Source organism: Gadus macrocephalus, chromosome 8 (genome assembly GCF_031168955.1).
Source record: "Gadus macrocephalus chromosome 8, ASM3116895v1".
Lineage (NCBI taxonomy): Eukaryota > Metazoa > Chordata > Actinopteri > Gadiformes > Gadidae > Gadus > Gadus macrocephalus.
In genome coordinates this window covers 16066882-16084381 of record NC_082389.1, presented here as the reverse complement: position 1 = coordinate 16084381, position 17500 = coordinate 16066882, and the positions used below count along the sequence as shown (strand labels likewise).

At 43.5% G+C, this 17500-nt stretch overlaps 2 protein-coding genes across 2 annotated transcripts in view; both read right to left on the bottom strand.

The window, feature by feature from the left end:
• Window positions 1-4609: 4609 nt before the first annotated feature.
• Window positions 4610-8879, bottom strand: LOC132463366 (spindlin-W-like). The gene is made up of 5 exons (XM_060059462.1): window positions 8565-8879; window positions 7847-7884; window positions 7037-7296; window positions 6348-6581; window positions 4610-5855 (listed from the first exon to the last, which is right to left on the bottom strand). Exons 2-5 carry the CDS (start codon window positions 7864-7866, stop codon window positions 5650-5652), a joined length of 720 nt encoding a protein of 239 aa, XP_059915445.1. The 5' UTR covers window positions 7867-7884; window positions 8565-8879; the 3' UTR covers window positions 4610-5649.
• LOC132463106 (potassium/sodium hyperpolarization-activated cyclic nucleotide-gated channel 2-like) overlaps window positions 7879-17500 on the bottom strand; it is a 19892-nt gene continuing 10270 nt past the window's right edge. The window contains exon 5 of the mRNA XM_060059046.1: window positions 7879-7884. Coding sequence (XP_059915029.1) covers window positions 7879-7884 — 6 coding nt within the window. The remainder of the gene's footprint in view (window positions 7885-17500) is intronic.

Sequence of the window (17500 nt, the reverse complement as noted above, 5' to 3'; positions counted from 1 at the left end):
TATTATTTGTACTTATTTAATAAGAATCACTAGGAAGACGAAGTGTGAATGTTAGAAAAGGTTATTGATTCTGTGGAAAAGGTTTGCAAATTATTTCAGACAATCTGCTTATTAGCGTCCTACTGGATTGCTCATCGATACACATATGGCCTTGTCTAAATGGCAGCGGCTGTCCCCATCTACTCCTCAGTTGCAACATGCGACCAACCGGTGCTTTTCCCATTTCCTCTCCTCCATTTCTTCTTTTCCCTGCCTAACTGTCCCCTATTCCCATCCCCCTCTCCCACTGACTCCCAGTCTTGTCGCGTAGCTACCAGCCTAGGAACATACTGGAGACTGGGAGACAGCCTCTTTCTTCCCTCACCCTCTGCTTCCTTCCTTCCGTCCTAGCTTCCTCCCTCCTCCTCCTCCTCCTGCCCCTGTCTTCATGGGACTCATATGAGGGATGCGTGGATATGTGCGTTATTCTTTGCAGCATTTGATGAATAGGGTTTATTTTCAAGTGCTGTGTAGTGCTGTCTGTTCTCCCCCTCCTCCTCCGCTGTTCCTCTTGTGAGAGGGGCTGAAAGGTTGGCATTAGGACAACAAAGACAGACTGGAATGTCAACAGGCTTCAGAGAGAAATGAAGAGAAAGAGAGAGAAAGAGGGAGAGAAGGAGGGAGAGAAATGGCGATTGGATATTTCAATTTCCCATTTCTAAGACCCTCAAATTGCCAGTGTGGCACGTAGAGTCCATGGTCCTTCAAACCTAAATTACCAGTCCAATTATTCCCTATTGTGCTCCCCGCAGGCCGCATATGTCTGCAGATTAAAATAAGGTCATTAACAAAGTGGAATAGAATTCCGGGGTCTAACATGGAACCAAATGTATGAAGTATTATCAAGTTTTTCTATGATGTCAAATAAATATATCATCATTTCCTCTTGATAGATCGGAGCAGCGAATGGGAAGGGGTCCAACAGAAGACTGGATTGATGGAACGTGCTGGTTGTTCTGAATGGAAGACTAGTGATTTTGTTGTGGCATTGATGAAAGAACAACAAGTCCCAGTCTACCTCTCGGTACAAGCAATAGTCTGCGTTCTACCTCAGACCAAACAGAAAGAGAACAAGTTGTAGATATATGCGCAGTTTGACCAACATGTTTAGTTTAGATCACGACAATGTGCTTTAGGAGAATGTATGATGTCATCATTGTAAACCTCACAGCTAAATTGCAATACATAGTGATGATTTGGACCACAAAATGCTAATACTAAAAGCACCACTAGTTTTTTTGTAACAGATGTTGTATTGATTCTCTGCTATAATCAACTGTGGGAACATTTGCTAACACACGCATCTTTCTGCTGGATATATGAAAATAAACCCTCTATGCCAAGACCTTACAAACCATGATGATGATTACTGCATGATTCAAATGATTGAAAAGCCTTTAAACAGTCCTATAAGAGGCCTGTGAATAAATAACGTAATATAACTCAGTCAGGGACACTATGACTGAGTCCAATTCATAGAATAAGTAAATTGTTCATTGTTTCATAAGTGCTTCGATTGGATTGGAGCTTTCAATTGCAAGGTCCCTGTATAGAAAGGCAGACTAGGGGTGGGTGTGGAAGGAGTAGCGACATACTTGCTGTCTGTGGGCGCAGGCCTTTGATAAGCCCACCAAACTCACCGGGCACAATGGCTCATGGCTCTGTGGTAAACCACAAACAAGTATTCACTACAGTCTCATTTACATTGATGAAGGGTTGACAGACGGACTTGATTTTCTCCTTGGCTGACTTTATGTCAATGAGCCTCGTGGAGGAGGTGGTGGTGGTGGTGGTGGTTCATGAACTGCTGTGTCAAACAGACAGCACACATGCTGTATAGCTCCACCCGAAATGAAATCATTTTGTATAACATTCTACTCTAATCTTTCATGTGTATTCAGCGTCGAGAGCAGGAAAGATGAGCTTTATTGTAAGAACTCTGTATCCTGTGATACACTGAAATAGCCCAGATTGTGACACTCCTATGAATCCAAAAACGCAGGCCTTTGTAATCATTGTGTCTACACTCTATACATTTTTCTCTTTATGTGCCAATCTGAACCAACTGAAAAACATACCATTAATAGCTCAAATCTTTTGCTCTAACGTTGGAGTATCAGCTGCTGTTGCCCTCGACTCAAAGCCAAAGGAATCAGAGGAGGGGAAGATAAACAATTAATATCAAATCACACACAGACGCCAAGCTGTGTCTGTCTTAAGAAACAATTTCCACTCTTGTAATTCCTGGATTTACAATGAACGATTTGATTAAAAATGCATCACTGCTGTTCACAGACCCAGAGCCCTGTAAATCTCGAGATAGAGGGCATGCTGGCATTTCATATAGAAAACGAGGACCAGCTTCCGTTGCTAAGCAACACAAAAGAAGCCTTAAAACTGTTTGCTTATAGCTACCAAATATAAATGTCGTCAATGTTCCAAGGTTCTTTTGAAAGTGCAAGTAATGGAATGCGTAACGTATTTTTTTATAATGCTGAACAAGGTAGTTTTGGGTGGAGGATGTATTGGAGCGGGGGGGATTCTGGGATATTTGTATTGACATCCTTGACAAGAATGCTGTTAGTACAACTAAATACATGGAATGGATCGAGACATATTTACCATGTACCTTGCTGAATAAAGGGTAGCTTCAGACAGGTAAAAATAGCTTGTATAATAACAAGGGATTTCGAAAACGTTCTGACCACTCTTTTAAATTGGCACTGTGAGATTCATATTACAAATGACCTCAATATAGAAGCAAACATTTATAGAAATGTTAGATTTTGGTTGCTATGAAGCCTGATTTTGAAAATATGACCTATAATAAATGTCTGCCAATAAAAAGTTCATGTTCTGATTTGACCAAAGCATTAAAGTTCAACACCTGCCAGGAAGGTCAATTGAGAATTTGTAACACAATTTAGACTTTGTGATCAGCGTTTATAAAATGTCACACAGGTTATCATATTAATTATATGTCCCTCTTCTGTTTGCTTAACCTCTTAGATATCTCAAAAGAAAGGATGATTGCTCAGTCATCCACAATAACAGAAAGAAGCAGTATTAGCATCCAATAGCAGTGACCATGTTGACATGCATCTCATAATAACGACATAACCAAAGCCAACCGTTGGTTTTAATTCTAGAGGGAGAGAATTCCACCATTCATCTTTTTGAATGGTGCATTAAAAAAAATGGATGTGTGAAAGAAAGCATAATAAAATAGTTGACAAATGGCATCACACATAGACATCTCGAGTGCACAGACCTTCTCTGGAGAGCAGCAGCCAGTAAGTCAGCATACTCCCACCTCACTGTTAACACGATGTGGGCTCCCGGCCTGGTAGGATGGGAAGCCAACTGTTCTCTGATGGCTCTGCTGGCACCCGACTGCAGCCTGGCACCCTGGACAGGCCTGGAGGAGGTGGGTGGGGGAGGGAAGTTGGAGCTTGTGGCTTTGTTCATTGGTCATAAAGACAAAACCATCTCAAAGTTTGATGAGAATAAGCAAATCTGATCATTTGTTTTTTATCCCTAGATGAAGCCCTGTCATTCAAATTGTATTCAAATGTGTTAGTTTGCACCATTCATGGAAGCAGGGACAAATTTTACCTTGATTATTTTAGGCCATCCAGTCCGAATTCAAGCGCATTGCTGGTGTTCGTGTAAGCAAAGATCTTTATTATTTTAAAGATTAATCAACCTGTGTGATTTGGCCTTTAGCCAAGGAAGTAAGATTGAACCCTGATTCCTGCCTCAATGTTACCATTCCGTAGTAAATTCATATCATTCTTCACCAACACCAGAATCTTCTTCATGATCTGTCAGTCTGAGATGTCCAAGAAGCGAATACATCCATCGCTTATCAGAGGAGATGACTAGAGGAGATGTACTGCCTAACTCCTCAGATAAACATGGTAGGATTGGGAAATGCTCGGGCTTAGACAAAATGAATCAACATTCTGTTACTACAGTGACCTTCCATTCACTCCCTCTTCTAATGGGCAGAGAAGAAGATTCGAGCCAATGAATGAAAATATGACTCATTGGCTGTTTAAATACAAGCTTCAGTCAAACAAAGTGTTACATTTAATAACTGCCCTTGCCATCAGACCCCACCCCATTGAACATCTCTGGGAAAATGGTGTAAATAACAGTCCCCAAATATTTCTATATTGCTATTGAATGTTGGATTATCATAAATATATAGTATACTAATTATTAGGTTGTTACTCCTGCCTTCATAATTCTGGGCCTAAATTTCCACTAAGACAGCAGGTTAATGGCCAGGCAGTTTTTTGAGAAAATTGTTTTTCAAACCCTGCTTTAAGCTAATTGGCCTTTATACTATGGAATGATCGCTAGTGGCATGCATTCTGTTAATTTGCTTTTCTATTTAGAAGATAACTACTATTTGGAATATTCTTAAAGCTGAGGCATTATTATGCCTCCAACAAGAAATATGTGCTGCTGAGACTTTTGTTAGATAAATTTCAAATTAGATTCAGTTAATAATTGTATCGAATGTAAAGGTTTACACAAATGAAAGTACAAAAAACAAACATAATGTTGTTTAAAAATGTTTAACATTATATTTACAAAAGACAATACACATGCAGGGTCACAGTAAATGATAACTCAATGATAAGATCACCAGGGATGCACCACCACCACTGTTTTCCGCAGTCCGTCGGTTTAGATTAATAACCAAGTATCAACCAATTCAATATTTTTTAGAAGACCAAAAATCACAGACATCACATTGTTTGTATCAGAGGAAATGCTCTTAAAAAGGTAAACAATACCATAGTACAACCTTGTTTTGAACTGATATCAGATGCATAAGTCTCGTTATTGGTACATCCCTGTCACAGTATTCCTTTATGGCAAAGAGAAAGATTTACCAACATACAAATGCCTGTAACAAATGATAATCTAGATAATGGGACACATTTAGATAAACATTTTAATAGTATATCAAATAACAATTACGGATTTCTCAAGATGAGACAATAGAAATTCGGTTTGTTCCCTATCTGAATACAGTTAGATATAAAATAAGTTTAAATAATGTGCGCTAACGAGCATGACGGATCGCATCTAGGTTTGAATTCTCTTTGATTATTAGGAATTCTGACGTGGGAATAACAGCACATTATGAAGCACTTGACATTTCACCAAAATAAATTGTACGATGACCAGTACAACCATATCAAGATGAAATAAATAGCATTGCATACAAAATAAATGCCCACTAAAGCAAAGAAGTTAAAGTAGGATTCGGATTTATGCAACAAGATTTTGGAGTTTCAATAGTGAGACTAAACAAAAAATAAGTGAAGCACTCCCTCTGTACCCCTCTTGTTGTTAATGAGAAACAAAGTACCAAAACCGAAATGTTGGTTAAGTGCCATTCAAATAAATAGAAATAGCGTTCACTTGCCAGTATGAACTTATAAAGGAGTTACCTGTAGGGCCTAACTATATAGCTGGGGCTCGTATTCTCCCGTTGGTTAAACAGCTCCGTTAACACTGCAGTACATGATCAGAGCCCCTGGTTATGTACTGCAGGGTTAACAGAGCTGTGACGGGGGGCTTGGACTAGCACTAGGTGGTCTTCACCAGGTCATAGACGTGGACGTGGAAGTCGTCGTCGTACTTGATGTAGTAGACGGTGGGCTTGGCCGGGACCTGGTAGATCACCAGGCCTGTTCTCTTCAGACCATTGTCTGTGATATACTCCACCTGCTTACCCACCAGGCTCTCCGTCTCCTCGCCGGGCTTCCTGTCTGCGGGAAGCAGGTGCTTGTTCTCTGCAGGAAGAGGGGGGGGGGGGCAGGATGAACAAGAGGGTAGAGAATATTAAGAGCTATTACGGGGAAATGCAGGGTTGTATAACAAATTGGTTCTTGTTTGGAGGCTTGTTGGGCTTGAAGGATATGAGAAAAAAAATCCTCAAAAATGAATGCTTTGGAGTTGAATAAAGGGGCAGTTCTTTTTCAGAGTACCAAAGGTGAACCTAATCATAGTTGTTTTGGAGCACGAGGAAAATAAAACCCATATCCTTCAATAGATGGGAAATAAAGAGCAGTCCCCTGAAGCCAATCTGCTAGTTTATTCCAAATCTATACCTTGAAGACAACCCTGACCCTGCGTTACTACATTACTACTACATTATTATTACTAGTCACAAGATGAAATCGGAAAAAAACAACTAGCTGAATCTTAAAACTCTTTTCCTGGGCGGTGGGGGGGGGGGTCTTCTCGACACACTACATGGCCTCTGACGCATGCAGGGAACATACCGGACTCTGGGAGGATGCGCAGGTCTCCATCTTTGTAGTCATCCCACAGCTGGTACATGTAGAGCACGGGGTCCTTCTCGTAGGTGATGTAGTACCAGTGGGTCATGATGGGGGCCCGGGACAGCACCATGCCCCGCCACTCGTTCTTCTCCCCGTCCTCCTTCTCAAAGAGGTGCTCCACGGCCCGGCCCACCAGCTCCTCCGCTCCCGCGGGCACCTTGATCCTGTTGTTCACTGTGGCGAGGCGAGGGGGTTCACTGAGTGACCCCATCATCGCTAATTCACGAGCAGCTGTCCTCACATATACGGTGTGTTCCCAAGATGTTTATCTGCCGATTGTACTTTTTAAAAAACAGTCATTAGTAATGCTGCTATTATGGAGAAACGTTATGAGCGGTCAATCTGTTAGATAAATGTGCTGTTACAAGGCCTTGGTGCGAGCAACGAAAGACATTGTAATAAATTAAAATATTGATAAGATGTTTATGAGAGTAATTCGGTTACAAGTGTATGCTACCCAAATATTTTTTTCTGACATTATTTTAATTTTTTCTCAAATTCAACGGCTAGGACCCAGATTTCACTCTTTATCAAGGCCTTTTGTGACCTGCATTTCTTGGACCAAGAATCTCCCATCCTGTACTCCCACTACATCCCCTGCCCGCTAACGCGCGCACGACCAGACTCACCGACTTTCTCCGACAGCACCTGCAGATTGGACACCCGCTCGTCCTTGAAGAGCTCGATGCCGTAGACGCAGTCGAAGCCGTCGTACTTCACCATGTACAGCGTGTTCCTCACGGTGAGCCGCTCCAGCACCGTGCCCTTCCACGTCGTCAGGTTGCCTTTCTCCCGCCACGTGTGCTGGATCCTCAGGCCCAGCAGGTTGTCGGGGTCCGGGGTGAGCGTTGACGCACAGCTCTCGCTCAGTTCCCCGCTGCTGCGCTTCCTGGGAGGACACAGCCACAGCAGACAATACATTCTAGAGAATACAGCGGAACCACCGTTATGGTGCCTTTCATATGCTTGCATTCATTCCCCCGGCAACCGGATCCACACTTTCTTTTTCTTTCTTCAAGCAGGGAAACTAGGATTGCTTGAGTAGGGCTACGACTCAAATATGGAGGAATTGCAGAAGGCAATTCAATCAACATTTCTTGGTTTTGCCCAACTCCTGAACAGGTAAAATGGATTCCAGTATTTCACCAATAACCCAAAACACAGATTGGACCCACTGTTAACAAATCATGCCACATATTGACATACAACACAACACCTCAACATATTAAAGACACAATGAGGACAATAATGATCAAGATTTCTTACAGTAGTCTATAATACTGTCAGCACATGCCATTACTCCGGTATTTATTGTCCATCAGTGGCTATCTCACTCAAATAAGGACCAATCAGATAGTTGTGGCTAATTGTTAACATGCATTGAGGAGACTGGAGAGGGACTCATTTCAAAATGATGAAGACCTCGTGCTTAAGCCTACCTTCCCCGTTTCTTTGACATGTTTCCATAAATTCAGTCCTGTGAGACACAGAACACAGTCAAATGGGTGTTGGGACATGATGTGGGACGTGATTCATATGTTAGTGACTGAGTTATTCGAGTTTGATAACGAACAATGGAGATAGAGAATTAGTCTGACATGGCTTTGGACACACTGCCAATGAGTGGCCACAAGTTCATTCAACAAAGGCAATGCAAATTAGCCAACACAGCTGGCCTACCGGATGTAAACAACACAATTGATACAATTGGAGACACAAATCTACGGCGATTTAAGCCAAAACCAATTCAGTTTCTGGTAACGCGACCATATTAATAGTAAAAACGTTATAGCCATGTCTGCCATAGTACAAACACGCTATGATTATTGGCTGAACAACGTGTAACGTTGTGGGAGATAGCATACATATCTAGTCAACCAAGGCGTCCAGCGGTTCTTTATGTTACATTTGTACCGATGAAAGGAAGCCAATGCTTTCCTCTACAAAAGTGTAAGCATTTAGCGATGGCTGGTATAAAACCATATCGGTTCACACAGCTAAACAAAAGGAAATGCATCGACATGCAGGCGATGCGCTTCGCTTGTACTAAAATGAAATGACGTTACAGGCTTTCACTAGCGATACTACAATAAGTACATGCGGTTAACACGAGTTGAAATGGTTAAAAGGAAATCATTAGTGACGTCTTGTCCCTACCTGGTCGACAATTTTACATCTGTTTGCCTGGAAAGTGTAGATTCCAACTAATGTAGCCTAAATAGTGTACAAGGAAACGATCTCGTCTGTTGAACTACAACTACCAAGCCAGCGAACGGCGAGTCTCGAAGCAGGCTGGGATCTGTTGTTAATTGACTCGATTCCCATTCTGATATATTTACCAAGTATTAAGGAGATTGAAACATAAAACATTCAATGACGAGTTTACAATTTTTGTGTTTAAAACATTAACAATAAAATAACCAAAGCTAGGGTATAAGGAAATGGATGACGGTATGCTTCAGCCATAGAACTACAATTCCCGAACACCCTTGGAGCGTTTTGGCCCTGACATTTTCCCCAAAGCAATTTGAGTGAGCTAAATGAGAATATGTTATATATTATTGAGCTGCAAGTCAAGTCAGACGTGGAGGCCTGTTTGGACTGCCGGCATAAAACCTGGTTCTCCACTTGTATTCCCAATAACCTAAATTACTATTATTAAAGAAGTCATATGTCACATGTTTACTTAACTGCTTGTATGTTGAAAGACGAACCCGTTTCTCTTATCATGAAGAAAACGTGTATACATACAATTTTATTGTATTATATTGTGAAAGCGAAACAAAAAAGATTACTTTTGTTTCAGCAAACCACTCCCCGGATATTTGAAAGGTTGTCAGACTAGTTTGCCTATTTTTAATCTTGCAAAATAATGAATGTAATACATTTGAATTTAATAGTATCAAACTATTATTTCATATCATTTATAGTAACTGATCAAAAAATTGCATACTACTGAATGGTGTGGTGTATGAGGTAAACCTTTTTTTATATAAAGAAAAGGTAGGCTACCCTACCAGTGTGTTCCTGAAATGCTCATTATAACCACACGATGTCGTACTTAACACAACATCGACACTCAAGAGCTCCAATACCAGACGGATTATTACTAAAAGATTTGACACAAAAAGTAAACATTGGATTCACTTTTAATATTAAGGAAACTCTTATGTTGTAAATATATATCATTGTTTTCCCATGTGAAATAAAGCATGTTCTACAAATCTGTGCTATTTGTATGGTTCAATGCAGCCTATTATTTGTATTATTTAATTACTTTTCAATTCAAATTATAGGAAATTAAACAAAGTTGAGCAATAATAACAATGATAATAATAATAATTTCAAATGGAGTCTGCTAGTCCCTTCTAAATTAGGATTTTTACTTAAATCATCAATACATTTACATACTTACTATGCGTGTCTAAGCTATCAAATGTACAGTGTGAAAGCTGTTCTATATCCCAGGTTGCCTTTTTCCTTGTTGTCAAAGCAACAGAAGAGGAAATGTAAAGAGCTAACAACTTGTTAATTCAGTCCTTAATATAGGTTAAGATAAGGAGGCTTTGCAGGTTATTTTGCTTCTTAGGCCTAAGATGCTCACCCCACCCCCCCTCAAACACACACACACACACACGCACGCACGCACGCACGCACGCACGCACGCACGCACGCACGCACGCACGCACGCACGCACGCACGCACGCACGCACACGCACACACTGCATCTGCAATATCTCACACTGCAATGTTCATTTAAATTTACTGATAACATTTTGCTTGTGTTCTGCATTTCAGCCTTGCAGCATCTCCTTGACGGTGAAGGCTGAAGTAGAGCAACACCTTGCTGACTGCTGTTCTCTCCTCTGGGACCCGAATGCAGTCTGCAGACCCCTCACAGCAAGGTTGGTGTACTAATGTCCTCATGTAGGGGCTGTGTATGGCCAGAGGCGGGTACTTCAGTAGTAGCTGTAATTACATGGTCCATATACAGGTCATGTGGGCCAACAACAAGCTCTCTCTGTCCTTCATCTTTACCTAAACAATGTCAGGTGTGTACGTGTGTGTGCGTGTGTGTGTGTGTGTGTGTGTGTGTGTGTGTGTGTGTGTGTGTGTGTGTGTGTCTGTGTGTGTGTGTGCGTGTGTGTCTGTGCGTGCGTGCGTGCGTGTGTGCGTGTGTGTGTGTGTGGGAGAGAGAGTGTGGTGTGTGTGTGTGTGTGTGCGTGTGTGTGTGTGTGTGTGTGTGTGTGTGTGTGTGTGTGTGTGTGTGTGTGTGTGTGTGTGTGTGTGTGTGTGCGTGTGAGGGTGGTTTGTGTGTGTGAGAGTGTTGTGTGCGTGTGTGTGTGTGTGTGTGACCCAGAGATGTCAGCTTGAGCATTTTTACAATGTGCGATTTACACTACTTTTCAGACTCCTGCCCTGCACTTAAGAAAGGGGCACCAACCACTGGAGTTGGTTCCCGGGCGTCTCACTGTGCCGCAGCCCGCTCCTCCTAGCAGCTTATAGGGTCATTTGCAGAGGCTGAAGGATTAATTAAGTACAAGTATATCTTCTTCGTCCTCCTCCTGAACTTCCACCGTACATGCCTTGCTACAATGCATGCTGCTATAAGTCATGCAGTGTCTGTGTTTATACGTTTTACACCCGCGCACACAAAAGCACACCTGAACGCGCGCACACACACAAACACACACAAAAACACACACCTTCTTTCTCTCTCCAGTGCCATCTGAGAAGGGGAGCCCGCAGTGGATCTCCCCACTGGGACCCACGCGACTGCTGGCTCCAAAAATAGTGGACTCCTTCTTTCTCTCGCGCGTCTCCAGGTATCGCTCACTCCTCCTCCTCTCACAGTAGACATGGTGGAAATCAGAACACACAGACACACACACTCTGGCACGCGGTAACACCCACATCCACTTGAATCTGCGGCCCATGGCGAAGAGCTGTTGTCGTAAAGTATTTCAGGCAGATTGCATAGAACCTAATCAAAGTCAATCCAAGGGCAGTGTGTGTGTGTGTATGTGGGGGGAGGGGGGATGGGGTATATTTATAATCAAACAACAATCAAACATATTTGATTGTTCATTCACGGTAAATGCTGATTCCTGCTTGTGTATATGCATGTGTGTCTGTGTGTGTTTGTTTGGGAGGGGGGAGTTTGTGTGTCTGCACATATACAGATGAAATTTAATTTAAAAAAGTTTGATGCATATACTAAGATGAATCCAGCAAATTATATTTTATAAAATATTTCACCTTTGCTTGTTCTACATTTTCTACCAGCATTGAACAAAACGCAAGCACATCAGAGAAACATTGTGTGGCCATTCAATGGCCACCCATTCCGTCATAACCTTGGTCCCTGCCGTCTCATTGGACGCCGTCACACTGCTGTCTGGGAAATAGCTGCCAGCATGTTCTGCTTAAACCCTTCCACAGGGAACCGTCGCATCCCCTGTGAGCCTCTCGTCCCTTTGCTTCTGGCACGCCACCAAGCCCGTTTAGGCTGGAACATCCATAGCCTAATAGTGCAGCTGCACTGGATCTCCTCAAAGTCTTTGACAAATGTGTGCGCTGCCCATCTGTTCAGACACAATAGTGTGGCGCTGGATGGGAGGGAAAAAACGGGCCTCTGTTAATTATTTATATTAGTATTATTATTATTATTATTAATATCATAATTATTTATTATTTTACCTCCTCCGTTCTTTCTCAGCCGGACCACAAGACAGATATGTGGCTTACCTTGAGGAGGCTGGTTTTGGAGGCTTCCGGTCTCGAGCAATCCTTTAGTTACACATGCTGGTGGTGGCCCTGGCCATCTGGTGGGGACGTCAACATGTGTCTCGTAGCATTCCTTCTCGGCGGTTTGGTATCGGCTGAAGGGAGCGGTGTATCTGTGAGACGTAGTAAAGCAAGACGGTAAAGGTCATCCCGGCGTGGCACCATTAGCACCTGCTTGGTTTCAAACTGTGCTGAACCATATTTGATTTCACAGCTCGGCTTATGTGGTGTACCGGTAAGCTTCAGTAGCAATAAAGGGATAATTGAGCGTATTGTATGTCCCTTATTGGGCAATAAATTACGGACAAATGATTAATCCGAAAACTCTTGCTGTGATAATAAGCACGTCTCTCGCTTAATTTAGTTTTTGCATTTTGTAAAATGTGTGATCAGAGTCAATTTACCCAAAGAAGAAAGGGTATTGCATCTGCTACAGTCTTTGTGTAACGTTAATTCGCTAACCGCAAAAGGTGTGTGTGGCTGGGTCTGTGTGTGTCTGTGTCTGTGTCTGTGTCTGTGTCTGTGTAAGTGTGTGCATGTGGGTTTTGATGCCGCTGCATGCCTGTGTGTACGAGTCCAGTCCATTTGTGTGCATCAACATATGTCGGATAAACAAAAGTATGGCAACATAACTTTTAGGTCCAGTCTGCGAAAACTAATTTTGGGGAATCCAACCAAATTAGACATGAGTGTCGCTTCGGTATTACCAGGCCATCTGTTCATATTCTACATCGAATTGGCCAACTTTCCCACTCACCACCTCCCCTCCGCTGTTAGTCGGCCTCTCAGTGCTTGAACACGTGTGATTGTATTGCTTAAGAGCCCGACGGCTGACCATGGATGACAAGCCAAACAGCTGTGTGGCTGACACCAGGAGACCGTGAATCTGTGGGGGGTTCTGTACCCTCACCTCTCCTGGTCTTCTGGAGGAGAGAGGAGACGGTAGTTGGAGATATTAGGGGGGCGGGGGGGCTACGGTGATGTTCCTTGTTAACTGTGAGGTTGTGCTCATTCTACCTGGAAATCACGCTCGCTCTCTCTCTCTTTCTTGTTCTTCCCCTCGTTCTCTTTCTTCCTGCCTACAACCCCCACACACGCACACACACACACACACACACGCACACCTCCAGCGTCTCCTCCTTTTTTGTTTCACATCTGTTGATCTATTTTTTGAAGTTCATCCATCAATTGCCAAGTCCCAGTCATCATATTTACTACATGGTCAATTAGGAAAAATATAAGAACAGTGGTTAAGAACAATGTTAGATTTATGTACAGCTCAGGTAGAATAAGATGAGTAAAGTTTAATGAGTGAAATAGTATATTTTTATTGTGATTTCCAGAGGAACAGATTGAAAAACAGAGTGAATGGTTGTAAGTGCAAATCCCTCCCCCTCTTTTGCCAGGATCCTTTCATTTGTGTGTGAACCTGTCTCGGTTCAAAGTCCTGAGTCATCCTGGATCCGCATCCTCCCCTGGACCAGTGTTTTCCAACCGGTCTCTCCTGCCCTCCTTATCTCCTTCTCTCCTCCACCGTACCTTGTGTTATTTTGCCTCTACACTCTCACATAATCCTTTTTCTTTTTCTTTATCCTTTTCCCTGCCATTTTTGCAGCTGCTTTCCAACCTATGACAGGTGGGTGTTTATCATCACCTCAGGCGTTGTAATGAAATAAAGACATCTCATTGTGGTTGTTGGGGAAATGGAAAAACATAGCTAGACTCATCAAACACTTGGCACAGCTATGAACAGAATGTTCATATCACCGATGCTCTTGTGATGATGAGATTTAAAAAAAAAAAAAAACATAACAATCATTAAAGGACAATACAAATAATGTAGAAACACTAACCTTAACCATTCTTTATTCATTACTTGTTCTAATGCAGTGGGTTGAACATAATCCAGTCCTAACCAATCGGATAAATGCTTGCTGCTCACTGAGCAGTATAATGGATTCAAGCTATCAAGCTGTCAATCACCAACTTTGTGCTTTGTATGTACTGTTCCGGAAATACAGAGCACTTTCCAGTAAATTAAGCATATGACCCCAATTTACACAGATTGAGGCAGAATGACACAAAGGATTCTATTTTCATCCAGAAGTTATTCCTGGTGCTCCACGCTTTCAGACAAACACAATGTCAAGACGGATAATTGCAATATGGTGAAATAGTAAATAGCAGTTTGTGGTAAATGCAGTGCCCACTAGACCCCTTCATTTTTGTTACCTTTAAATGTTCATCAAAACAACCAACAGTGTGATGGAACAGAAACATTGGACATGAGTCTGTGTTGACCCCGTTCTGATGAGTCAGTTCTTTATGGGACTGTGCCAGGATACCTGCAGGGTAGTCACACTAGTATACAATACCTTCTTTATCTTCCAAAGTCTTTTCCTGGATTACGTGTACTTTTAAAGTGCATGTGTCCCAATGTTTTGTGTGTGTTGGATTGTATGTGTGAAGTGTTTGTGTTTGTGAACGCACATGCTTGTGTTTGAGTGTGTGTATGTGTGTGTACATCCTTGTGTGTGCGTGTGTCTGAGTGTGCATATTTGTGTGTGTGTGTGTGTGTGTGTGTGCGTGCTTGAAGTGTAAGGTTACGGCTGAATGCTTGGTGGCGAGATGGGGTAACCGCCTTGGTCTGAGAGAGAGACAGAGAGAGACAGAGATTGAGCGAGAGTCAGTGAGTGCAAGAGAGAGAGATAGAGAGACAAAGAAAGAGAGGGAGAGTCAGAGGGATAGAGGGAAGGTGCTGATCTGCTTTATCTCGTGACTCAGCAATTTCCTAAATAAAATGTGAAAACAATCCCTACTTTCCTTCTCTTGTCATCTCTGCTCCCGTCACTCGACTCCCCCTTCCCCCCCAGCGCCTGACTTCCATCCCCGCCCGACCCCCACCCTTGCCATGGTCCCTGTCTCCCCATCCTGCTCCTCGATGCTCCTCACCTTCCTACCCCTTCCGTCCCTCTAATCTCTCTCTCCCCCCCCCCCCCCCCCCGTCTCTACTCTCTCTCTCCCTCTCCCTCGACAATAACAATTTATTTTCCATTACGAAATAGCTTTTTTTTTTCGGCCCATCAAAACATCCCCCCCCCCCATCCCTTTAATCACTCCCAGTAACGCCGGAGCCTCGGTGATTCGGACACCAACGAACGGCCTCCCGCACCCCATTGTGATAGCGCGGGGCATCCAGTAATCCCCCCCTCTTAGTCCTGCCCCGGCAGAGTGCTAATGTCCTCTAATAGGACCGGGACGGAAACGTGTCTCTGCTGGAAGTCTGTTGCTTTGGTGCTGGGCTCGCCGTCTCCGCGGTATTATCAGCATTATGCCTGACAGTCCTCCTCTGTTTGGAGCGTAGGGAGACGTCAGGAGCACTTTGCTGGAGACGGAGAGACGCGCAGGGACAGAAATAGACCAGGGTGGGATATCTGAGGGGAAGAAAGGCCCTCGCGCTGCTCTGCCACCCCAGATAACACATCACACACACGGACACGCACACACGTGCACGCGCCCCGACACGCACACACACACACACACACACACAAAGGCACACAGAGGCACAGGCACACAGGCACACACTTACAGACACAAATACACACACAGGAAAACACACACACACACTAGCGCACACGCACACACACACACGCACACACACATACACATACACCACACACTCATGCAACCTCTCTCACAAACACGCACAGATACACACACACACACTCTCACTCTCACACTAACCTCACTCACATAGACATTCAGATATACACAGACACAAACCCACACTCAGATACACTCCATCACATAAGACACTCACACAGACACATCAAACACATTGAGGAAAATACACAATCACACACACAGTCATGAAAGCTCACACATAAACACACATTCATGCAAGCTCTCAAACACACACCTCAACATCACGAGAGAGAGAGAGAGAGAGAGAGAGAGAGAGAGAGAGAGAGAGAGAGAGAGAGAGAGAGAGAGAGACCGCACACATATAGAGGGATGAGCAAGCGTGTATGTGTACATGCATATCGGAGTGTGTGTGTGTGTGTGTGTGTGTGTGTGTGGGTGTGTGTGTGTGTGTGTGTGTGTGTGTGTGTGTGTGTGTGTGTGTGTGTGTGTGTTTCCTGGTCATGCGGTTGGTGCTATCAGTGTTGTCCTGATGGGTACAGAGGCGTTGAGATAAAGGCTGAGGGATAAAGGAAAAAGATTGCTGCATTCACATACACACATGTATCAGATCATGACCCCAAAGCTAAGGAAGAGAATGTGAGTGTGGCAGTGCATTAAAATGAACTCCGATTACTATCAGCCTGCCTTATCTGGGAGAACTGATCTTGCACACAGGAAACGGTATCCGCTGTCGTGCTTGTCCTAAATCATAGAGCTCCTTAATAGACTTTGATTCTATTAGCACACCGGGCTAAAGGAGGGCTTGGAAAGTCATTATCCACCTTCAACAATAACAACAACATCGACATCAGCCCACCTCTCCATGTGGCCTTTCAATACATCATGTACGGAAACCACAGAGTTGTTGTTGAGTGGAGGATATAGAAGAAAACAGTTCAATCTGTAAAAGGGATCAGACATTTACAAAGTCGAATAGTACTGGCCATTTGACTTGTTGTTTGATGTGGGTAAATAATGAGGCTCACCAACTTAAATCTGTGTGGGCATGCGTGTGCTTGCCGTCATCCAATCTTTCAGATAAACGTATAATATATGCATGCATAAAAATGGTCCACTTCATTGGGAGACAGGATCAGGTAGTAAGACAGCTACATAATGTACATAACAGAAGCCAGGGTCGGGAGTGTACGTCCACGTCCTCCCCCTGTTGTTAATGTCTTTATTGCTCCCACTCACCTGTGTGAACTCAGGCACTCGCAGAACCACCATCATCATTCAGCAGGGGTGGGGGGGGGGGGGGGGGGCATTAGGACCCTGGGGGGCGGGGATTGATGGATACCATGGGAATCCTCCACCCTCTCTGGACGATTCCTCCATTTCTGTGTGTGGACCTGCTCCTCCGCAGCCAAAATGAGCTGCTTTAAATGCCTGGGCACACAGTCATCAATCTTCTGGCCGACCGCAGAGTTATTACCCCCAGAGAATAAGCTGCGGCGTGATGCTGGATTTCACTTGTTGGAAAGGTTGAAAGCTCGCTGCGGCATATTAGCGCTGCTTTATGGTTTAATAGCCAGGTACAATGACGGACCGCAACACGTCGATCCAGTTCAGTTCTCTGTCTGGTTGAGGGTAATAAGATCACTACACCCTGTTATTATTCT